Source organism: Bombina bombina, chromosome 6 (assembly GCF_027579735.1).
Source record: "Bombina bombina isolate aBomBom1 chromosome 6, aBomBom1.pri, whole genome shotgun sequence".
NCBI classification, from domain to species: Eukaryota; Metazoa; Chordata; class Amphibia; order Anura; family Bombinatoridae; genus Bombina; species Bombina bombina.
The window spans coordinates 512,274,899-512,300,183 of record NC_069504.1 but is presented as its reverse complement, the minus strand read 5'-3'; the positions used below and the strand labels follow the sequence as shown (position 1 = coordinate 512,300,183).

Below are 25,285 nucleotides of genomic sequence, written 5' to 3'. Positions count from 1 at the left end.
ATCATATATATAGATACAGATATATATATATATTACCCAAAAAATATCAGATATTTGTAGAAATATGTATTTATGAATAAATAGAACATATTCTGTGTGAAGAAAATTGGAAAGTGAAATATTAATATTTCATGTTGGGTTAGTGCACTTGAGAAAACACTATCAGGTTTTTTTCTTCCTATTTTTGTGCTCCCTTGTAGTCTATGGAGGAATACGTTAACATGTTTGGAATATTCAAACTTTGGCTTTTTGTGCACATCGGGGTAGCACTTATGCAAAAACTTTTTTACTTTCAACTTGTATCTAGCACACGCAAAAGGCGTTAACACACAAACGGGAGCACAAAATATCACTCCCTTCGAAATATAGCGCTTAGTGTCTGTTCTGGGGAGAAAAAAAAAATATGTTTATGACTGTATAGTTTTATAGTGCCCAGATTGTTATTTTTTTCTGTTTGTGACATTATTCAGTCTTTTTGGAATAATAGTGTTGATTTAATTGAAGTGCTGGCTTATTTCCCAGTCTTCCCCATAAAGTAACAGGATAGCTGTTCTAATAAAGGTTGTAATCAAATTCAGTGAAATTGCAAAGTTTAAATTGGACCCTTATTAGATCAATAATGGGATTTCTCTCAAAACCTATTTTAATCCACTTTAAAGCATTTGTGTACATTTCTTACCCTTCACTAAAAAAAATATTCAATAAGAAAAAAAAAATCTCTATAAAAAGCAATTATAAAATAATTCAGAATAGCCATACATCCATGCTTTTTTAATTTGATTATCTTGGAATTCCACAAAAGAATGAAAAATGTGACATCAATTTTTTATAAAAAATTATTAAAGATGCCCTATTATATTAGAGTACATATATAAAAATATGCCATTAAAAATATGTAAATGCAATTTCATAGCACAGCTTTATTAATATGGTTTCTCTTCTCTAAACCTTTCTCATTGAGATGAGGATCAGTGGTGTAGACGTGAGGGAGAAGATATGACAGAAAGGATAAATAAATTAAATTGAAAAAAAAAATACACAAAGTTAAAACCTAATTTTTAAAATAAATTTTTAGATACTGGTGCTAGATTTTTGGCACAAACTATTTAGTTTCCAATCTCATTAAAATTTAAACAAACATGGGGGGTGGAGCAAGCAGGGTAACTGAACGGTCGCACACTAAGAGAGCTCTGCTCAAACTTTACCTTTATTATATAATCGGACCGTTCAGTTTTGCCCAACAATATCCTGAATTATGACCAAGGACCCATAGACCCATACTGAGAAGTCTATAGAGACAGAAAGGACCTGAAAGGACAACTCGGTTCATTTTTCCACCACCAACAGTAACCACATAAGCGGTGTACTGAGCGGCCATACTGTAGACCACGTGGAACTTCTGAGGAGCGCAGTCGTGAGCATACTAGTACCCCCGGTCTACCTATCAAGAAAAAGTGCCAGTGTTACCCTCACATAGCATTGCGGATCTTGCAATGACAACTTTGGCATTAGAAAAACCTTTTGGCCACGGCCCTTCTCTGCTGGACTCTATAACATACTGGGAACGTAACACACTTCTCACGTTTGATAGCCATTACCGCGATCTCAAGCAGTTTTTCCAGGAGCTTATTGGTACATTACAAGAAGAGATGTATGGCCAAGAGGGAGATCTCCTTGTATCATTTAATAATAACGAGAACCCTAATGCCCGCACTACTACAACACCAAATGAGCTGCGTGAATTGCAAGACAACTCCGGTCAGGGACTTGCTGGTTATGCTGTCACTCCTGAGACTACCACCTACTCAGCCGGGGAGCATTCTCAGACTCTGCTGATAACTACCCAAGCTCAGAGCATGCCGTCTCCTTTTGGAGAAAAGTTAATTGATCATCTGGATCGCCTACACGCTGCCTCCTGCTGTGTTAGGGGAGCGTTGTCAACGCAGATAGACACCCCAGGGAGCTTGCCCTTGCTTCCCGCTTTTACAGGCAAACCTACCCTTCACTCACTGAGGGACATCTATACAATCGGAATATGGCCATTTGAAAGATGTCTAATCCCGAGGTGGCTGTGGTGTCACTTTAGCCTCTGGAAAGCTGCATATTACGTGAGCCTCTCCATGGTCCCAGGAAGAGGGAAACGGTCTCTTGCCCTAAAGGGGAGAATCACTGGAGCCACACTGTCTATGTATTATTCCAAGCTGGGGATCGGGTAAAAACAGTCAAAAAAACAAAAAAAAAACAAAAAAAAACAACAACTCTGTAACACCGCTTTCCTTAAAAGTAGACTGAGACTTTATCTTTGTTTGCAGGTTCTAATGGTTTTTGTAATGGTCCTAAATCTTTTGGTCTAAAAAACCTAGTTTTACTAAGTTATATGACTTTACTGTTTATCTCACAAATTATTAATTACTGGCTCACTCTATTAGAAGTACATTTGTTATATTTAATATATAGTCAGTTTAATATGGGCTGGTGGAGATAGTGATCATTTACTGTCATTTCCCTATTACAGGATATAGCATAGTATGGAGGCAGACGAATATATAGTGAGGGAATATTGTTGCAGTGTGTAGATGAGGCTGTCTTAGCTGCACAAGGATACCTATAGATTAAGTTGGCATGCCTGCCTATCACACTCATAATACTCTCTGGCAGATATACACAAATGATTCAATGCAATTCTTATCAATACTATAGTAGATATTTCATTTTGTTTCTCCTAAATACTGCCATAAGCTGTTACCTTATAGAGATACACTAAAGAAAGCGTAACCCTGCCCTACTAGGTCGGTCTGGCTGTTGACACTGGTCTTATATCCACCTCTTAATGCAGCTATTTGGAGCTAGTTTCTAACCCCTAGGTCCTAGCACACTGATGGATATTTGGTAAGCAGCCAGTTCATGTTTAATTTATGGCATATCCCCCATGACGCAGCGGAATAGAAGTTTATTTAAAGGGACATTAGAATGTTTTCTCTCTCCATTTTACATGTTCATTAACCCCCTACTGTGGCTGTTAGATTGTCCAAAGCATCATAAATATCTCCTCTTAGTCTGGGGCCACATATACCGTATTAGATTAGCTTAATTACCTACACAATACAGGTCACTACATATGCCTGTGCTCTAGAACTGATGCCTGTATATTTAGCTCCCGAACTACATGCTCTTATCTTTCTTTGTTGGACATGTTAAGTCGGACATTTTTAAGGCACGTAGTAAGCTAGCTTCCTCAGGAAATTCCCCCATGCTATAAATCTTGCTGTCATAACGGGTTGCTACCTCTATCCACGGGGACCTGGGGCTCTCTATAATATTGCTGGGTCTAACATAACTCTACTTGCAAGTATGGTTATATTCTACCGCTATACCTAGGTTAGACAAGTTATTTTATTTCTCAATTATTATGTGGATAACTATATGTCAGCCGGTTATATTTTGGAATGTCCTATGTAATAATATCTTTTATTATTGCTCTCTGACTTTGCACATCATTATGGTTATAATCAGTCATGTTTCCTGTGACAATGGCAGTCACATTCTCTCCTAGCCCCTAGCATCAGAATGATCACAGAAAAGGTAACTAGCCCACAACCACATCTATATTCCTCAGTACACTACTATTATAGCTTCATCTCAGCTGAAATATTGCCTCAGGAGGGTCGTAATCAGACTATCATTTGACTAAAACTCCCCTTATATATTCCCCCACACTACCTCATTCCTATACACATTATTGGCCCTTTATCTGACTAAACACTATCCCAGACAGTATACAGTAGTTTATCTCCCTATAAATAATTTTTGTGAGAAATCTCCCCATAGACTTTATACGCAGATACCCATAGTATTTCAACAGTCTTTTCGGATTCATATCTCCACAGTCTCCGCTCCCCCTCCTTCCCTTCTCCCCTTATTAGAGCGGCTTTGGCCCGCTGAACACTCCCTCCCCCAATTAAAACCACTTTGCTAACTCCCATATAACTTTTCAATACCTAGGTTATAAAAGAGGTATCATATTTACCTGTCCCAACCATATCTCTCTTTCACACACGAGCCCATTCTATCACTCTCAACCCATATAGCATACGATTCTAGATCTACGCTTTTGGATGAAATCCTTTAACCATCATTAGACATTACATTCTGACTGTTGGTTTGGTCCCTATAACTGGTTAAAACTCTTTTTATGACTAGATATGTAGAAGTAATGAATCTCACTACCCTAATACCACCACCTTAGGGCTCTTGTTTATAACCATTTTTTTATTAGAGAGTTATGAAAATGTACTTTCTATGTTTGATTTCATGTGGACGCATTTTCTGTTTTCTTGTATTTGCATATTTCCTCAATAAAAATTATTTCAAAAAAAAAAAAAAATGTAACTATCGCTAATCTTGAAATAAAAAAGTTTGGAAAAAAAAAAAAAAAATTTAAACAAACATGCTCATTTATTAGTTTGATTTATACTTTACAATATACCAAAAATAATTTTTGTTCATCGGTCATGTTAAATAATTATATATTGTCTTTGTGTGTCCATGATAATATATTTTAGTACTCATGTCAACCATTGTTGAAAGGAAGACAGAACTCTATTTTAATGTACATATTTTTAAACAGCTTAGTGTTTCATATTGTAGCTACGCAGTAATAATTTATAAACATATTAACATAGTTTGTGCACTATTTTTACTTTACTTTCTTTAGCCAGAGTATGGGGAATTCAAAATTGCTGAAAACGTTCTACATCTGGTATACAACCAAGGAATGATATGGTATGTAGATATTTTGTCTAAAACATTATATGAAAATAAAATACAAACATAATTGCATTATTCCATAATTAATGTTCCAAACATTGCCAAAAAGACCCAAAAAGTAACATAATTTTATTAAAAGGAACATGAAATGAAATAAAAAAACAAATAAAACAAATAACATAAAATTGTCATACACTTAAAGCAATTATGTTGAAAATGTTACATAAAACACATTAATATATTTTATATATCCATAGTATATATCAGCAATTAAGCACAATGTTGCAAAATATCTACATTAAAGGGATAGTAAACACCAAAAATGTTATTGTTTGAAAAGATAGATATCCCTTTAGTTACCATTTCCCAGCTTTGCATAACCAACACTATTACAGAAATACACTTGTTACCTCTTTAATTACCTTGCATCTAAGCTTCTGCTGACTGCCTCCTTATCTCAGATCTTTTGACAGACTTGCATTACAGGCAATTAGTGCTGACTCTTAAACATCTCCATGTGCGTGAACACAATTTTATCTATATGGTACACATGAACTAATGCACTCAATCTGTGAAAAACTGTCAAATGCATTCAGATAAGAGGCGGCCTTCAAGGGCTTAGAAATTAGCATATGTGCCTACCTAGATTTAGCTTTCAACTAAGAATACCAAGAGAAAAAAGCAAATTTGATGATAAAAGTAAATTAGAAAGTTGTTTAAAATGGCATGCCCTATCTAAATCATGAATGTTTAATTTGGACTTTTATATCCCTTTAAACATAAATTAGGATTATTTAAATATACTATTTTGCGCATTGGCACATTTCAATTTGAAATTGAAGCATTTTTGTAATATACTTCCATTAGTAAAAATGCTACTAGTAAAAGTGATTACTGTTTTTCAGTGGCATACACACTCAGGGGTAGATTTATCATACTCCGGGCGGACATGATTCACTATAGCGAATCATTTCCGCCCTGCATCGCTAAATGCTGACAGCATATGCATTTAACATTGCACAAGCAGTTCTGGTGAACTGCTTGTGCAACGCCGCCCCCTGCAGATTTGTGGCCGCAAGCAGGGAGTGTCAATTCGCTGATTTGAACAGTCAATAGGAGCTCTCATCCTATTGGCTGAATTGAATTTGAAGAATCAAATCAGCCAATAAGAATGCAAGGTACACCATTTTGAAACGGAAGATAGAAGACGCCCCCCGCAATGGATGAAGATGTCGCAGCCTGGATGTCCGGACTTCAGCAACCGTGAGTTCTGGGGTTAGTGTTTTTTTTTAAGATTAGGGTTTGAGCTTTTGAAAAAGAGCTAAATGCCCTTTTAAGGGCAATGAAACAAAGAGCTGAATGTCCTTTTAAGGGGGGGTTGGTTAAGTAGTGGGTTTTACTGTTGGGGGACTTTGTATTTTTTTACAGGTAAAAGAGCTGTTTAACTTAGGGTAGTGCCCTACAAAAGGCCCTTTTAAGGGCTATTGGTAGTTTATTGTAGGCTAGGGGGTGTTTTTATTTTGGGGGAGCTTTTAATTTTTATAGGGCTATTAGATTAGGTGTAATTGTTTTTAAATTGATCATTTTGTTTATTATTTTTTGTAAGCTTAGTCTTTTTTTATTTTTCGTAATTTAGTGTTTATTATTTTTTGTAATTTTAGATTTTTTAATTTTTCTTGTAGTGTTAGGTTTTTGTAAATGTGTAATTTAGATTTTTTAATTGGTAGTATTTTTTATTTTATTAGAATAGTAAGGTTAGGTTAATTTATTTTAATGTTAGGGTTATTTTAATTTCACAGGTAAGTTTTTATTTATTTAATGATGTGGGAGGTCGGAGGTTTTGGGGTTAATAACTTTATTATAGTGTTGGCGATGTCTGGGAGTGGCATAATAGGGGTTAATAACTTTATTATAGTGGCAGTGATGTCCGGGAGTGGCGGAATAGGGGTTAATAACTTTTATTAGTGTTGGTGATGTCGGGGAGAGGCGGAATAGGGGTTAATAACTTTTATTAGTGTCTGTGATGTCAGGAGCGGCAGATTAGGGGTTAATAACTTTATTTAGGTGCCGGTGATGTCGGGGGCAACAGATTAGGGATGTTTAGACTTGGGTTTTATGTTAAGTTTAAACAAATGTTTTTTTCCCCACAGAAATCAATGGGGTTGCGTTACAGAGATTTTTCTTTCCACGCTTCAGGTGTTAGTTTTTTTTCTAACACTCTCTCCCCATTGATGTCTATGGGGTAAAACGCACATGAGCACATCAAAGCAGTCCTTGGATTTTGTGCGCTAAGGATCTTAACGCCACCATATTGCACACCTAAGGAGGCTTTTCAGTAACTCGTAATGGCAGCGCTATGGAGGGTGAAATCACACAACTTTTTTGTCGTTAGTTTTGCACTCTGTTTAGCGCAAAACTTGTAATCTAGGTGATAGACTTTAATTTGGTATTTTGTAGAAAAATCATCAAAATAAACTTTTCTAAATGATTGTGATCAACTTAATAATTAGTAAGCTCCAGAGCAGAAAAGCACTACTGGGAACTAGCTGAACCTATCTGGAGAGCCAATTACAAGTGAAATATGCATACAGCAACCAAACATTAGCTGCATCCCAGTAGTGAATTACTACCTCTGGGACATCCTATGCATTCTTTACAACAAAACGTACCATTAGAATAACGTCAATTTGGTAATAAAACAAATTTGAAAAGTCTCCTTAAATTGCATGGTCTATTACAACCATGAAAGTTTAACATTCACATCCTTTGAAGTGCTGACATTACTGTCTAACAAGGTAACACTGTTATTGGTCTAAATGACCATTACATTTATAATAATGAAATTTGTCATATTGAAGGAAATAATCTTTTAATAAATAAGATATGAAATAATAAAATTTCCACCCAAACTGTATATCAATATTTGTTCTTTCAGGATGGGAGCCTTTTTTTCACCATGTCTACCTGCATTTAATGTTTTAAAATTAATAGGATTGATGTATTTAAGGAGCTGGGCTGTACTTACGTGCAACGTTCCGCATCAGCAAGTTTTTAGAGCCTCAAGGTAAGTAAAATGACAACCGGAAATCTACACGTATGCAATGTAAAATGAAACCTTCAACCAACTTTTTTAATTTACAAAAATATTGCCAGGAAACATTTGCATGATTTATTTTACATAAATTGCATTTGGAACACATTTAGAACTTGTCCATTGATTTGATAATCTGTCAACCTGGTCTCACATTTCAATACTCCATTTTAATATTCAGTATTTCTAAACTTGACAGAGAAAGAAGAAGACAGAGGGATGGTTAATAATTTTAAAATGTGAAGTCCAGGGACAGACCTACTGCAGGTGCAAGGGGTGCCACTGCACCGTGGCCCAGGGCTGGGGGGCAGACTTAGAGCAGCTTAATGCTTGCTCAATATAAAATTTTAAAAAATCACATTGTTACATGACGCCCTTATTGTTGCCCAGAGACTGACCCAGATTTAAAGTTTCTATTTGATGATTCCCCACAATAAATAGTACCTGCCTGGCAAGCAAGGGCACTGTTCCCTCTGGCACGTACACTATATTTTCAGCAGGTACAGTTGGATTTGTAGTGTGTACTGTGCACAGCTTTCATGGAACTCATCTGAGTTGCTATGCTGCTCAGCTCCTGCGTTTTCTGAAAATACTGAGCAGTTGAAGACTTCCTAAAAATTATTTTAGTTGTAATAGCAGTGGGACCAGGACTGGGATCCGTCCCCAAACACAGCCTACTAGGTGACTGTTACTAGGGCTGAAGGGAATTTTGATGTGGATCCTAGGCATGGCATGCTCAGGCACTGATATAATCCCCTTACTAAAGTTTTACTGTGTTCTTCTCCTCCCTTGTTTCCAACAGGCTCTAAGGAGGGAGAGGGGGGTCTGTCACTCATGTAGTTGTCGGGTGCATGGAAAATGTAGCTCTCCTGTCAATACAACTGGATATATGCACCAGACATCACTGTTAGGTTAAGAGATCAAGTCTTATTTTCCTCTTACTACAGGCCTGTCAATTAACATTTAACTCCTTGGCTGCCACAAAGTGACAGTGACCCACAAAACTCTTATGGCTAGATTTAGAGTTCTGCGGCCAAAGGGATGCGTTAGCTATGCGTGCTTTTTTCCCGCCGCACCTTTTAAATACCGCTGGTATTTAGAGTTCACAGAATTGCTGCGTTAGGCTCCAAAAAGGGAGCGTAGAGCATATTTACCACCACTGCAACTCTAAATACCAGCGTTGCTTACGGACGCGGCCAGCTTAAAAAACGTGCTCGTGCACGATTCCCCCATAGGAAACAATGGGGCTGTTTGAGCTGAAAAAAAACACCTGCAAAAAAGCAGCGTTCAGCTCCTAACGCAGCTACATTGTTTCCTATGGGGAAACACTTCCTAAGTCTGCACCTAACACCCTAACATGTACCCCGAGTCTAAACACCCCTAACCTTACACTTATTAACCCCTAATCTGCCACCCCCGCTATTGCTGACCCCTGAACTTTATTATTAACCCCTAATCTGCCGCTCTGTACACCACCGCAAGCTACATTATAGCTATGTACCCCTAATCTGCTGCCCCTAACACCGCCGACCCCTATATTATATTTATTAACCCCTAATATGCCGCCCCCAACGCCGCCGCTACCTACCTACACTTATTAACCCCTAATCTGCCGACCGGACCACACCGCTATTATAATAAAGTTATTAACACCTAATCCGCCTCACTCCCGCCTCAATAACCCTATAATAAATAGTATTAACCCCTAATCTGCCCTCCCTAACATCGCCGACACCTAACTTCAAGTATTAACCCCTAATCTGCCGATCGGAGCTCACTGCTACTCTAATAAAATTTTTAACCCCTAAAGCTAATTCTAACCCTAACCCTAACACCCCCCTAAATTAAATATAATTTTATTCTAACAAAATAAATTAACTCTTATTAAATAAATTATTCCTATTTAAAGCTAAATATTTACCTGTAAAATAAACCCAAATATAGCTACAATATAAATTATAATTATATTGTAGCTATTTAGGATTAATATTTATTTTACAGGCAACTTTGTATTTATTTTAACCAGGTACAATAGCTATTAAATAGTTAATAACTATTTAATAGTTACCTAGTTAAAATAATTACAAAATTACCTGTAAAATAAATCCTAACCTAAGTTACAATTAAACCTAACACTACACTATCAATAAATTAATTAAATACAATACCTACAAATAAATACAATTAAATAAACTAACTAAAGTACAAAAAATAAAAAAGAACTAAGTTACAAAAAATAAAAAAATATTTACAAACATTAGAAAAATATTACAACAATTTTAAACTAATTACACCTACTCTAAGCCCCCTAATAAAATAACAAAGCCCCCCAAAATAAAAAAAATGCCCTACCCTATTCTAAAATTAAAATAGAAAAGCTCTTTTACCTTACCAGCCCTGAAAAGGGCCCTTTGCGGGGCATGCCCCAAAGAATTCAGCTCTTTTGCCTGTAAAAAAAAAACATACAATACCCCCCCCCCCAACATTACAACCCACCACCCACATACCCCTAATCTAACCCAAACCCCCTTAAATAAACCTAACACTAAGCCCCTGAAGATCTCCCTACCTTGTCTTCACCACACCGGGTCCCGATCTGTCCAGAAGAGCCTCCGATGTCTTGATCGAAGCCCAAGCGGGGGGCTGAAGAGTGACGTCCATCCTCGGGCTGAAGTCTGGATCCAAGCGGCGGCTGAAGAAATCCATCATCGGGCTGAAGTCTTGATCCAAGCGGGCGCTGAAGAAGTCCATCATCGGGATCAAGTCTTCTATGAAGCAGCATCTTCAATCTTCTTTTCTTCCGGAGCCATCATCTTCCAGCCGACACGGAACATCCTCTTCTACCGACGCCTACTCGCCGAATGACGGTTCCTTTAAATGACGTCATCCAAGATGGCGTCCGTCGAATTCCGATTGGCTGATTGGATTCTATCAGCCAATCGGAATTAAGGTAGGAAAATTCTGATTGGCTGATGGAATCAGCCAATCAGAATCAAGTTCAATCCGATTGGCTGATCCGATCAGCCAATCAGATTGAGCTCGCATTCTATTGGCTGTTCCGATCAGCCAATAGAATGCAAGCTCAATCTGGTAGGTGTCGGTAGAAGAGGATGTTCCGTGTCGGCTGGAATATGATGGCTCCGGAAGAAAGAAGATTGAAGATGCTGCTTCATAGAAGACTTCATCCCGATGATGGACTTCTTCAGCGCCCGCTTGGATCAAGACTTCAGCCCGATGATGGATTTCTTCAGCCGCCGCTTGGATCCAGACTTCAGCCCGAGGATGGACGTCACTCTTCAGCCCCCCGCTTGGGCTTGGATCAATTTCCCTTTGTTGAATTAATTATTGGATCCCTCTAAAGATTCTTGGAGTATGGTAAATTCTCTGGTTCCCTGGTGTTTCTCCCAAGAATATAAATAAAGCAGAAAAACCGCAATAGTGTTATACCTTTACAATAATAACAGATTTTATTTAAATACATTTCTTTAAAAAACTGCTTACATTTAGAACCCTCAATAAAAATATGAGGTAATTGATACACATAAGAAAACAAAGTGGCACTATCCGCTATAGTTGTCACATCAAAAACATCTTAGTTACAAACGCTTCTGTTCAAAGTTCGGTACATTAGCAGGACTTGAGCACTCAGTGTGTGCCGAGGTCTATTAGTTCTAAGAACTTTCAATTTAAACAGGATTTTGTAAAAATTAAATATATATATAAATACATTTTATATTGTTGCTTTATATTGTTAATTTTTTTTATAATGACATTATGCACTATTTTTTGCGGAATATATTGGTCTATTACTATTACTTCAATTTTCTATTATTATTTTTTTTTTTTTGGGGGGGGGGGGGCAAAACAATCTTGTACCAGGGCCCTTATTACATCTGCCACTGGTGAAGTCTACTTGTGCTGTGAGGTATTTTGCAAAATGTGTGTATTTAGATAGATAAAGAACATGAGAGAGAGAGAGAGGCGTACAGTCAGTGGAGGCACTGCCTCACCCGTCATAGAAAGAGAAAAGCAAGTTTAAATGAAATTTAAAAAAAAAATAAAAAATACTTGAACATTGTGGAAAAAAGCAGCCACCAGCTCAGCCTCTCTCCATTGTGCAATAGCTCCGGTGCTGTATAGTAGAGCGGCCGGAGTGCCCACCCCACACTGTGAGTCACACAGTTACATTTTGATATTTTACCCAATTAAAATATAGCTTCCTTGAGGCAGCTCTCTAACAGCCTCATAGGGGAGGGGCTGATGTCAGTGGAGGCTCTGAACATATATAATTGGAGGATAACTCTTCTGTCCTGCCCACGTTCTGAAGAACCAGGGAGGAGCTACAATGCACACATCTCCCCAGTTGCCGCACTGCCACCAGTCCAGAGAAGAAAGCGGCAAATATAGTGCGATGTGTGAGTGAGGTTGTTATACCCAGGATCATCTGACAGCAGTCCACACAGAGGACTGTAGGGTAGGTAGATACTAGCAAGACTTTTAGCAGAGGTGACATGATACTGAAACATCAGCATGTGAAGACTTTAATCTGCTAGACACAGCTCAAGTCTAACTGTGTTAAGGGACATACTATGGAGCATTACTCTATATCACTGATAAAGAATCAGGGCACTTTCTTGTTTTTTTTACTATTAAATAACACTCTGTTAGTAGTACTACAAATCACATGGGAGCCTAGTCTGTGTATTTCAGCAATCAGCCCACATGTTCCTAAAGCACCTGGAGTCTGTATGTGTGTTTGAGGAAATAAACTGAGGAGTGCACTGTTTTTATTTCAATTGATCATGCTTTAAGGGCTAGTTGAAGAACAGTAAGATTTCAGGTGCAGGCATGGGCAGCATTTATTTTACACAATGTGCTTTTTACCTGCATAGGGTTAAAATGCAGACAACTGCAGGGGACTTATGTTTACAGATTCTCTGCCTCTGCATGCTGTAAGGGGAGGGGTGTGGTCTGCCACCAGACAGCTTTAGAACTCAGAGGAAAGGAATGGAAGCTCAGCTTTTACAGGATACTACAAATTATCTCACACTCTCTGATGGGTCCCAGTCACATTCCCTGATATACTTGAAGAGTCTGTAAGTCATGCCACACTTTTAAGCAAAATGGTTAATATTAGTTGCTTGACTGCTAGAAGATTTTTCTATTATTTATTATAAGAAATTAAACAAAACAGAGGGGCGCCTCATGTGTGGTATCATCAAATGTATACAGGACCACAGAATATTATAAGCCAAATGGGTACTCACATGGCTATATAGCACACCAATGGCTTGTAGGAACAGGATGTAGATTTTAACAGGTGTGGCAGCTCACCCACAAAGGAAATCAGTCGTATACTGCAGTAAAAAGATGAAGTACAAAAATTGTGCAGATCACTCAGGATATAATTTGTATTCGCTTTATACAGGTGAAAATGGGTACTCACATGCTGGATTAGCACACCAATGTGCTAGTAGGAGCAGGCTGTTTAGTAAGGTGTGTCAGCTCACCCCCAGGAAACTTATCCTCAATGTGTAGTATCCAAATGAAGAAAAGTTTTGTTGGTCAGGCTCCCATTCAAGCAGGCAAAGATAGGTGTATCCACTCACATAAGTATTTTATAAAAATACTATTTATTATAAAAACAAGTTAAAATCAATGTACATAAGAGTGGACTAGGGGTGTATTGTCTTGATTAGATTGTTCTATTATTTAGCAGTTATGAAGCCCTGTTGACAAGTCAAGGGATTTTATTAATGGGTTTTTTTCTACTTTATGGTTGGAATTAGATAAACTTTCACTCATAATAAAAGTTGTTTTTCTTTTTTTTTTATCTTTGTGTTCTCTTCAAGATGGCAATCTTTTTACACTGTGACTATAACATTTTAAACTGTAGTTGGATTAGTATTTTTTACCTGAGACTAATTAACACTATATATATATATATATATATATATATATATATATATATATATATATATATATATATATATATATATATATATATATAAAAAAAACAAGATAAGAAAACTGTGCTACCCCAATGTTGTTGAATGAATTATTATAATATTGTTGATACCAAGTATGGATATAAAAATGAAAAATAAATAATATACATAAAATAATACTTGCACAATAGATTACTCAAAATAATAATAATAATAAAAGTCCATGAATAGTTATATTCAGAAAAAAAGGCTGCTGGACTGAATAGTTTTGTGAAGACTCCCACTTTGTCTTCACTAAATGAATATAGAAAAAAAAGGTCTTTTGTTCTGCGCCAAAATCTCTGTGGACATATAATGATAATTGCAGAGAAAGAGGCTCCCCTATATCTAAACACTTACTTAGAGAACCTCAATCGATATGAGGTAAGTAATCACCCTTTAAAAGATAATCCCTGTAGGTCTCCGCAGCTCCTGTTATTTGGATCCGTTCTAATAGGGACCTGAAGCTGTATTCGCCAATTGCTGTATTCTGAGGTAGTATTTACGATCCTCTCTGAATGCGTTGATGGCTCATGTAATGAAGAGGGAGACAAAAAGACAGAGGTCCCAAAATAGTGAAGCAAGTTTTATTAAGAACCCCACAATACAGGTATCCCCAAGGTCTCCCACTCACACTTAAAAACCTCAATCTTATGAGGTAAGTAAAAGTACATAAGCCACAATAGTCAGAATAGGATAATACAAAAGGCCTCAATGTAACCCAAATGTATCCGTACAGCGTTCCTGACGCGTTTCAAAGTCTCCTTCTTCCTCAGAGGGATAGAAGTACGTACTTCTATCCCTCTGAGGAAGAAGGAGACTTTGAAACGCGTCAGGGACGCTGTACGTATACATTTGGGTTACATTGAGGCCTTTTGTATTATCCTATTCTGACTATTGTGGTTTATGTGCTTTTACTTACCTCATAAGATTGAGGTTTTTAAGTGTGAGTGGGAGACCTTGGGGATACCTGTATTGTGGGGTTCTTAATAAAACTTGCTTCACTATTTTGGGACCTCTGTCTTTTTGTCTCCCTCTTCATTACATGAGCCATCAACGCTTTCAGAGAGGATCGTAAATACTACCTCAGAATACAGCAATTGGCGAATACAGCTTCAGGTCCCTATTAGAACGGATCCAAATAACAGGAGCTGCGGAGACCTACAGGGATTATCTTTTAAAGGGTGATTACTTACCTCATATCGATTGAGGTTCTCTAAGTAAGTGTTTAGATATAGGGGAGCCTCTTTCCCTGCAATTATCATTATATATCCACAGAGATTTTGGCGCAGAACAAAAGACCTTTTTTTTTTATATATATATATATATACAACTACATTTAAAAGATTGCAACATAATCACACATATATATATATATATATATATATATTGTGTCTATGTGTGTATATATGTTTGTGTGTCTGTGTTTTTATTAGTGTGTATCTGTGTTAATGTCTGACCGCTAGATTTAGAGTTTTGCGGCCAAAGGGGTGCGTTAGCTACACGTGTATTTTTTCCCCCGCACCTTTTAAATACCGCTGGTATTTAGAGTTCACAGAAGGGCTGCGTTAGGCTCCAAAAAGGGAGCGTAGAGCATATTTACCGCCACTGCAACTCTCAATACCAGAGGTGCTTACGGACCCGGCCAGCTTGAAAAACGTGCTCGTGCACGATTCCCCCATAGGAAACAATGCGGCCGTTTGAGCTGAAAAAAAACCTAACACCTGCAAAAAAGCAGCGTTCAGCTCCTAACGCAGCCCCATTGTTTCCTATGGGGAAACACTTCCTAAGTCTGCACCTAAAACCCTAACATGTACCCCGAGTCTAAACACCCCTAACCTTACACTTATTAACCCCTAATCTGCCGCCCCCGCTATCACTGACCCCTGCATATTTTTTTAACCCCTAATCTGCCGCTCCGTACACCGCCGCCACCTACGTTATCCCTATGTACCCCTAATCTGCTGCCCCTAACACCGCCGACCCCTATATTATATTTATTAACCCCTAATCTGCTGCCCCCAACGTCGCCGCCACCTACCTACACTTATTAACCCCTAATCTGCCGACCGGACCTCACCGCTATTATAATAAAGTTATTAACCCCTAATCCGCCTCACTCCCGCCTCAATAACCCTATAATAAATAGTATTAACCCCTAATCTGCCCTCCCTAACATCACTGACACCTAACTTCAAGTATTAACCCCTAATATGCCGACCGGACCTCACCGCTACTCTATTAAATTTATTAACCCCTAAAGCTAAGTCTAACCCTAACACTAACACCCCCCTAAATTAAATATAATTTAAATCTAACGAAATAAATTAACTCTTATTAATTAAATTATTCCTATTTAAAGCTAAATACTTACCTGTGAAATAAACCCTAATATAGCTACAATATAAATAATAATTATATTGTAGCTATTTTAGAATTTATATTTATATATATAATATTTATATTTCAGGCAACTTTGTATTTATTTTAACCAGGTACAATAGCTATTAAATAGTTGATAACTATTTAATAGCTACCTAGTTAAAATAATTACAAAATTACCTGTAAAATAAATCCTAACCTAGGTTACAATTAAACCTAACACTACACTATCAATAAATTAATTACATACAAATACCTACAAATAAAGCTGCACTTAGTCTTATGGCGCGATCGGGCCGGGCTGTGACTATACAGCTGGCCCGATGCGCTGACTGAATATTACAGACCCGCTCAGCAGAGAGCAGAGAGCGGGTCTGTAAAAGGCTGACATTTTTACATTTTAAAAGGTAAAAAATGATTTTATGGCTATAGCACCTAAATAATGTTATATAATTCTGCACTATGTGCAGAATTATATAACATTATTTTTAAGGTTTACTGTCCCTTTAAGTCAGCGGTGAGCTGGTTGTACATGCTCGCGCATGATTTCCCCATAGACATCAATGGGGAGAGCCAGCTGAGAAAAAGTCTAACACCTGCAATAAAGCAGCGTCAAACTCAGTAACGCAGCCCCATTGATTCCTATGGGGAAACACATTTTATGTTTACACCTAACACCCTAACATGAACCCCGAATCTAAACACCCCTAATCTTACACTTATAACCCCTAATCTGCCGCCTCCAACATCGCCGACACCTACATTATACTTATTAACCCCTAATATGGCGCTCCGGACATCGCCGCCGCTATAATAAACATATTAACCCCTAATCTGCCGCACTCCCACCTTGCAAACATTAGTTAAATATTATTAACCCCTAATCTGCTATCCCTAACATCTCCGCCACCTACCTACATTTATTAACCCCTAATCTGCCGCCCCCAATGTCGCCGCCACTATATTAAATTTATTAACCCCTAAATCTAAGTCTAACCCTAACACCCCCTAACTTAAATATAATTTACATAAATCTAAATAAAACCTACAATTATTACCTAAATTATTCCTATTTAAAACTGAATACTTACCTATAAAATAAACCCTAAGATAGCTACAATATAACTAATAGTTACATTGTATCTATCTTAGGTTTTATTTTTATTTTACAGGCAAGTTTGTATTTATTTTAACTAGGTAGAATAGTTATTAAATAGTTATTAACTATTTAATAACTACCTAGCTAAATAAATGCAAAGTTACCTGTAAAATAAAATCTAACCTAAGTTACACTAACACCTAACCTAACCCTACAATTAAATACATTACCTAAATTAAATACAATTAAATAAATTAAATAAAATTAGCTAAATTACAAAAAACAAACACTAAATTACAGAAAATAAAAAACAAATTACAAGATCTTTAAACTAATTACACCTCATCTAAGAGCCCTATCAAAATAAAAAAGCCCATCCAAAATAAAAAAAAAACCCTAGCCTAAACTAAACTATCAATAGCCCTTAAAAGGGCCTTTTGCAGGGCATTGCCCCAAAGAAATCAGCTCTTTTACCTGAAAAAGAAATACAAACAACCCCCAACAGTAAAACCCACCACCCACACAACCAACCCCCCAAATAAAAGTCTAACTAAAAAAACCTAAGCTCCCTATTGCCCTGAATAGGGCATGTGGATGGGCATTGCCCTTGAAAGGGCATTTAGCTCTATTGCTGCCCAAAGCCCTAACCTAAAAATAAAACCCACCCAATGCACCCTTAAAAAATCCTAACCCTAACCCCCGAAGATTCACTTACAAGGAGAAGTCTTCATCTAATTGGCAAGATGTCCTCAACAAAGCCAGCAGAAGTGGTTCTCCAGAAGGGCAGAAGTGGTCCTACAGATGGGCAGAAGTCTTCATCCAGACGGCATCTTCTATCTTCATCCATCCGGCGCGGAGCCGGTCCATCTTCAAGACATCTGGCGCAGAGCATCCTCTTCTTCCAACGGACTAACGATGAATGATGGTTCCTTTAAATGACGTCATCCAAGAGGGTGTCCCTTAGATTACGATTGGCTGAATTATATCAGCCAATCGGAATTAAGGTTGAAAAAATCCTATTGGCTGATTGGATCAGCCAATAGGATTGAGCTTGCATTCCATTGGCTGATTGGAACAGCCAATAGAATGTGAGCTCAATCCTATTGGCTGATCTAATCAGCCAATAGGATTTTTTCAACCTTAATTACGATTGGCTGATAGAATTCTATCAGCCAATTGGAATCTAAGGAAGAGGATGCTCTGCGTCGGATGTCTTGAAGATGGATCCGCTCCGCGCCGGATGGATGAAGACTTCTGCCCATCTGGAGGACCACTTCTGCCCGTCTGGAGGACCACTTCTGCTGGCTTCGCTGAGGACATCTTGCCGCTTGGATGAAGATTTCTCCCGGTAAGTGAATCTTTGGGGGTTAGTGTTAGGATTTATTAAGGGTGTATTGGGTGGGTTTTATTATTAGGTTAGGGCTTTGGGCAGCAATAGCGCTAAATGCCCTTTTAAGGGCAATGCCGATACAAATGCCCTTTTTAGGGCAATGGGGAGCTTAGTTTTTTTAGTTAGGGTTTTATTTGGGGGGGTTGGTTGTGTGGGTGGTGGGTTTTACTGTTGGGGGGTTGTTTGTATTTCTTTTTCAGGTAAAAGAGCTGATTTATTTGGGGCAATGCCCTGCAAAAGGCCCTTTTAAGGGATATTGATAGTTTAGTTTAGGCTAGGTTTTTTTATTTTGGGTGGGCTTTTTTAATTTGATAGGGCTCTTAGATTAGGTGTAATTAGTTTAAAGATCTTGTCATTTGTTTTTTATTTTCTGTAATTTAGTGTTTGTTTTTTTTGTAATTTAGATAAATTTATTTAATTGATTTAATTGTATTTAATTTAGATAATTTATTTAAATGTAGGGTTAGGTTAGGTGTTAGTGTAACTTAGGCTAGGTTTTATTTTACAGGTAAATTTGTATTTAGTTTAGCTAGGTAGTTATTAAATAGTTAATAACTATTTAATAACTATTCTACCTAGTTAAAATAAATACAAACTTGCCTGTAAAATAAAAATAAAACCTAAGATAGATACAATGTAACTATTAGTTATATTGTAGCTAGCTTAGGGTTTATTTTATAGGTATGTATTTAGTTTTAAATAGGAATAATTTAGGTGATAATAGTAGGTTTTATTTAGATTTATTTAAATTATATTTAAGTTAGGGGGTGTTAGGGTTAGACTTAGATTTAGGGGTTAATAAATTTAATTTAGTGGTGGCGACGTTGGCGGTGGCAGATTAGGGGTTAATAAATTTAGGTAGGTGGCGGCGATGTTAAGGACAGCAGATAAGGGGTTAATAATAATTAACTAGTGTTTTGTGGCGGGAGTATGGCAGTTTAGGGGTTAATATGTTTATTATAGTGGCGGTGATGTCCGGAGCGGCAGATTAGGGGGTAATATTTTTATTTTAGTGTTTGCAATGCGGGAGGGCATCAGTTTAGGGGTTAATAGATAGTTTATGGGTGTACTTTTTAGCACTTTAGTTATGAGTTTTATGCTACGGCTTTGTAGTGTAACACTCATAACTACAGACTTTAAAATGCGGTAGGAATCTTGGCAGGATAGGGTGTACCGCTCACTTTTTGGCCTCCCAGGACAAACTAGTAATACCAGCACTATGTGAGTCCCATTGAAAAAAAGACTATACGCAAATTGCGTACGTTGATTTGCGATAAGGCCAAAAAAGTGTGCGGTGCCCCTAAATCTTCAAGACCGCAATACCAGCGGTAGTGAAAAAGCAGCGTTATAACCTGATAACGCTGCTTTTTCAGTATAACGCAAAACTCGTAATCTAGCCGATAGAGAACAAAGCAAAATTGGTGATAAAAGTACATTGGAAAGTTGTTGAAATTGCATTACCTATTTAAATCATAAAAGTTTTTTTTGGACTTGACTGTCCCTTTAAGATACACAAAAAAATGTGATGGCTAGCAAGCCACTTTTGATAGCATAAAAGCTGCAGCTATCTCAGTATCGATAGTAGGTCCCCTCAGATCTAGGCTTGTGTTAATATGGCTATATCCATACTGTCAGTATTCTGGATTAAATAAACCTGCTACACAGAAAAGAAAGTTGGGGTACAAATTACTTTACACATTATTCTGTGTTATATCAATACAACCATCTCAACATGAAATCACAAACATTTATTACTTTTAGATGTGATAATATATTACCTGTTTTGAGATGGTAGAAGTGAGTTCTTCGTCACAAAAATCTTGCGTGTATTTTTTATGCAAAGGACAGTGTTAATCTGGGCCACTATTTTGTGACAGTGGCTAACATTAAAACTGTCTTTTGCATAACAAATAACTCTGTAAAATAACAAATAACTGTTTTCTTTAAAAATATATATTTTTATATATATGTTAGAGCATTTACTGTTGCACTATTGTTTGCATTTGAATGTGTTTAAACACTGCAAAGGGGTTTAACACACAGTTAAAGTCAGCTCCAGAAAAGTAATAAGATACTGGGTCCTAATTGAACACATCTGGTGAGCCAATGACAAGAGGCATTTGTGATTAGCCATAAATTATCAGCTAGGATCCTGACCCCTACCTAGGTATGCTTTTCAACAGAGGCTAGAAAATGAAGTAAATGTAATAGTCTCTTAAACTGTATGACTATCCTGTCCCTTTTTTTTTATTTGATGGATTGCCCATTACAATTTATTTCATGTGCTGAGAAATTACATTTCATACGCTGAGAAATATATCCATAGAGGCCTATTTATGAAATGTCGGTCGGACCTGATCCGACAGTGTGGATCAGGTCCGACAGACATCGCTGAATGCGGAGAGCAATATGCTCTCCATATTCAGCATTGCACTAGCAGCTCTTCTGAGCTACTGGTGCAATGCCGCCCCTGCAAACTCGGGGGCTGTCAATCAACCTGATTGTACTCGATCGGGTTGAATTCCGGCGATCGGGTTAAATTCCGGACAGGGTTATGGAGCAGCTGCTTCATAACTGCTGTTTCTGGCGAGCCTGCAGGCTCCATTCGGAGTTTGATAGATAGGCCCCATATTCAGTAAATGTGCTTTGGACCAGTTGCTTAATACTAGAACATTTGACACACAAGAGGAACAATGACATATAACAAAGTAATAAATATTTCCCCAGTGCATTTCTTTTACATAAATGTACAAATGAGATATTAGAATAATACCGTTTTTTTTTATTTTTTTTATAGATCTAATAACTTTTACCTGGCTATGCTTTTGTTCATGCTGTTCCTGTGCATGCTGCCAACAGTTTTTGCAATTGTACGTTACAAGCCATCCATTCATTGTGGGCCATTCAGGTAAGCCATGTTCTCAACAATACTAGTTTGTTGAAAATAAGGTAATTTATAAGATTAAGTAACTGCACACATACAAAAATCTTGGTATAGTGGTGAGATATAGTGCTAACATTTAAAAAAAAACAAAATATATGCTTATCTGATAAATTAATTTATTTCATGATGGTGAGATTCTATGTGGGAATTACACTCCAATCCACTAGGAGAAGGCAAAAACACCCCAAAATACCAGAGCTAAAAATCTTTCTCACCCTAACTCCTTAAATGGAGTAAACAGAAAAGCAGGGGGGAAAATGGTAAATAAATTATGAAACTAGCACTGCCACCAACTGTTCAAAAGTAAGAGCAGGGTTTGTGGACTCTAACCATCAGGAAATAAATAAATTTATCAGGTAAGCAAAAATTTAGTTTTCTTTCATCGGATGGTGAGAGTCCATAGATATCACATGTGGAAATCTATACCCAACCAGTGAAGTCCATGAGACGACCATGAAATTGTGCCTTAAAAATTATCAACTGGTTGCCTGTATGTAGCAGGACAATACTCAACTCCCAAAACAACTTAAAACATCTTGTAATAGTGCATGAACATGCGCAAGCCTTAAATTAAAGGACACATCCGCTGCAACAGTGATGGGGTCCTGGGTTTCAGAAAATATGTCCCCCAGAAAAGGGATCTTCAGATTCAAAAGTACCCCTTTTATCTATCTATGGGGAATATAGAAGGGTTGCTCCTAAGGGATGTCCCTGATGAGCCAAATGCCAAAGAAGGATCACCTTCCAACCCTTGCATGCATTTGCGTTTACCTGCTAGAGGCATAACAGTCAAGGACCTGAATCTGATCGAAAATCTGTGGGGTGAGCTGAAGAGGGCTGTGCACAGGAGATGCCTTCGTAATCTGATAGATTTGGAATGTTTTTGCAAAGAGACTCATACCCAAAAAGACTGAGTGCTGTAATTAAATTAAAAGGTGCTTCAGCAAAGTATTAGTTTAAGGGTGTGTACACTTATGCAACCATATTATTTTAATTTTTTATTTTTACTTCCCTCCACCTAAAAGATTTCAGTTTGTTTTTCAATTGAGTTGTACAGTTTATAGGTCACATTAAAGGTGAAAAAAGTTCTGAAATGATTTATCTTTGTCTCATTTTTTTACATCACAGAAACCTGACATTTTAACAAGGATGTGTAGACATTTAAAATTTTGGAGATAGTTCTTAAGAAGCCCCCTGGGTGCATTGTGGTGATTCATAGACCCCTGAACACTAACATAAGGGCAGCACACCACAACACCTGTTGGAGTTCCTATAATAATAAAGCCTTTAAGTGGATAAAAAGGATATAGATGCTTACTAAAGCTGAGCCCACCAATTCTACTGGTTGGTTAATGAGGGCTTTCACTAAGGTTAAATTATAGTGGGTGTCAAAGTCAGATGTTAAGTGCTGTGGGGAAATCATCTTTAAGGCTAATCTAGGCTCAGGTGAGACAGTCAACGTTAAGATTAAAATTCCCTTGGGGTTTTAATACAGAAGCAAATAAAGTTTTATTGTATGGGAATTGCCTCAAAACTAAAATACATTTATTTTTAATCCTTTACATTGAGTTGTACGCCCTTAAGTTGTATAACTTCTTTTAGGTGTTGCAATTGGGGAGGTGCCAAAGTCAGCAATATGGACCAATGTTCATAATAGAGACAGCTGTAGGATAATGATATGATGCATCATATGTCTGTCTAGGTCAGGGGTGTGCAGACTTTTGTAAGGCAAGGGCTACCTCAAATTTTATGGTCACCTAACTAAAAAAAACAAAAAACACCAGTCTTGATAATAATAATTAAAATAATGTATTTATTCAAAAAACACAAAGAATAGTAAAGCACACACCGTGTAAAGCTGTTGCAGGGTACCACACAAACCCTGAAATAGTAATTCAAAGATGAAAAGAAACAACAGCACTTCAAACTGTAACTATAAGATAATCTTTCACAGATTTATTTGCAGCATCGGCAAAAAACAGCAACTTTTTGGGGTACGCTTCATGCCCTTACTCATGCTAATATAATGTATTTATTGTTAGACCATTTCAAAATACAACAAAAAAGTTCCATATTAAGTTGTTGAAGAAGAAGACTTGCACTGCATACTTTCTGCTAATTTTGAGTATCTTAGTGTATAATTGCTAACCGCTACTCTTGCACAGGATTCTAAGTGGTCGTCTGTGAGCCGTGAACGATAGTTTGATTTAATTATATTCATAGTTGAAAATGTAGACTCACACAGGTAGGTAGGAAATGATGTCATTTTGAAGGAGAAGAACTTCATTTTCACCCATAGATAAATAAAACATATTCATACTTGTAGTTATGTCTTCCACATCAACATTGCCAAACGGCAAAAATGATGTCATTTTGAAGGAGAAGAACTTAATTTTCACCCATAGATAAATAAAACATATTCATACTTGTAGTAGTTATGTCTTCCACATCAACATTGCCAAACGGGTAACACATGAAAGTAACAATTGGTTGTGGTCTGTTAAATTCTTGAATACGTTTTTCGAATTCAGAATGAAGAGTCATCATTTCCTTATGATATTTATCTTTGTTTAATGGTCTTCCATTTTTTGGCAATTCATCAGACATATTTTTGAAATGTTTCAGTTTGTCCTTCATCAACTGGGAAAATATCAGCTTTAACTTGTTTTTGAAAGTATGAACGTATCCAATCATTTCAGCTATTGTTTTGTTTCTTCCTTGCAATTGTAAGTTTAATTCGTTCAGATGGTTAGTTATGTCGACAACGAAAGCTAAATCCATCAACCAAGCATCATCACTAAGTTTAACGTATTTTTCACCTTTTAAATCTAAGAAAACTTTTACCTCTTGTAATAGGTCCCTGAATCTGTAAAAATATGCTCCGACTTAACCAACATACATCTGCATGATATAACAATTCTCCATATTTAGATTAATTTTCTTCTAGTTAAGCACAAAACATTCTCCTCTGCAGACTTTGTTCCTCAGATTCTCATAATATGACACATATTCAAAATTTTACAACAGAGGGCCTGCTGATGAATGATGCAATGATACAAAAGGAAATCTGGAAAGTCATCGTCTCTGGTATACATAGCCAAGAAAAATGACTGACCCAGTCAGTAATGGTGCTCCATCAGTTGCTATGGATGCAAGTTTATAAATTGGAATTTTTTTCTCCTCTATATATTGTTTGAAAGTTCAGTAAACATCTTCACCTCATGTTTTCTTCTTTAGAGGTAATTTTGTTAATAATTCTTCTTTTGCACTGATATCATTAGACCATTCTTATAAAAATACAGAGTTAAGAAATATCAATTATGTCAGTAGATTAATCAAATTGCAGAGAAAAACAAATGCAGTTAGTGATATCTTCGGTCAGTTGTTCAACCAGATCAGAATTTATAAGTTCTGTACAACACGTGACAGTTCTACGTCAAAGTTGCACATCTTTAATTGCGGAAATAATTTTGTTTTTGAATGAATTAAATAATGAATCGCTGGCTTCCAGAAATGCTTCTTTATTATTTCTCCATCTGCAAAAGGTTTCCTATGCTTTACCAGCACATTACTCACACGAAACGATGCAACTGTTGCAGTCTTAGATATAATATTGGGTTTAATG

The 25,285-nt window shown here is 37.0% G+C and overlaps 1 protein-coding gene across 1 annotated transcript in view; it reads left to right on the top strand.

Moving 5' to 3' along the window:
- TMC3 (transmembrane channel like 3) overlaps positions 1-25,285 on the top strand; it is a 141,042-nt gene that overhangs the window by 93,975 nt on the left and 21,782 nt on the right. The window contains exons 15-17 of the mRNA XM_053719325.1: positions 4,715-4,782; positions 7,703-7,831; positions 21,514-21,624. Of these exons, the coding sequence (XP_053575300.1) occupies positions 4,715-4,782; positions 7,703-7,831; positions 21,514-21,624 (308 nt within the window). The remainder of the gene's footprint in view (positions 1-4,714; positions 4,783-7,702; positions 7,832-21,513; positions 21,625-25,285) is intronic.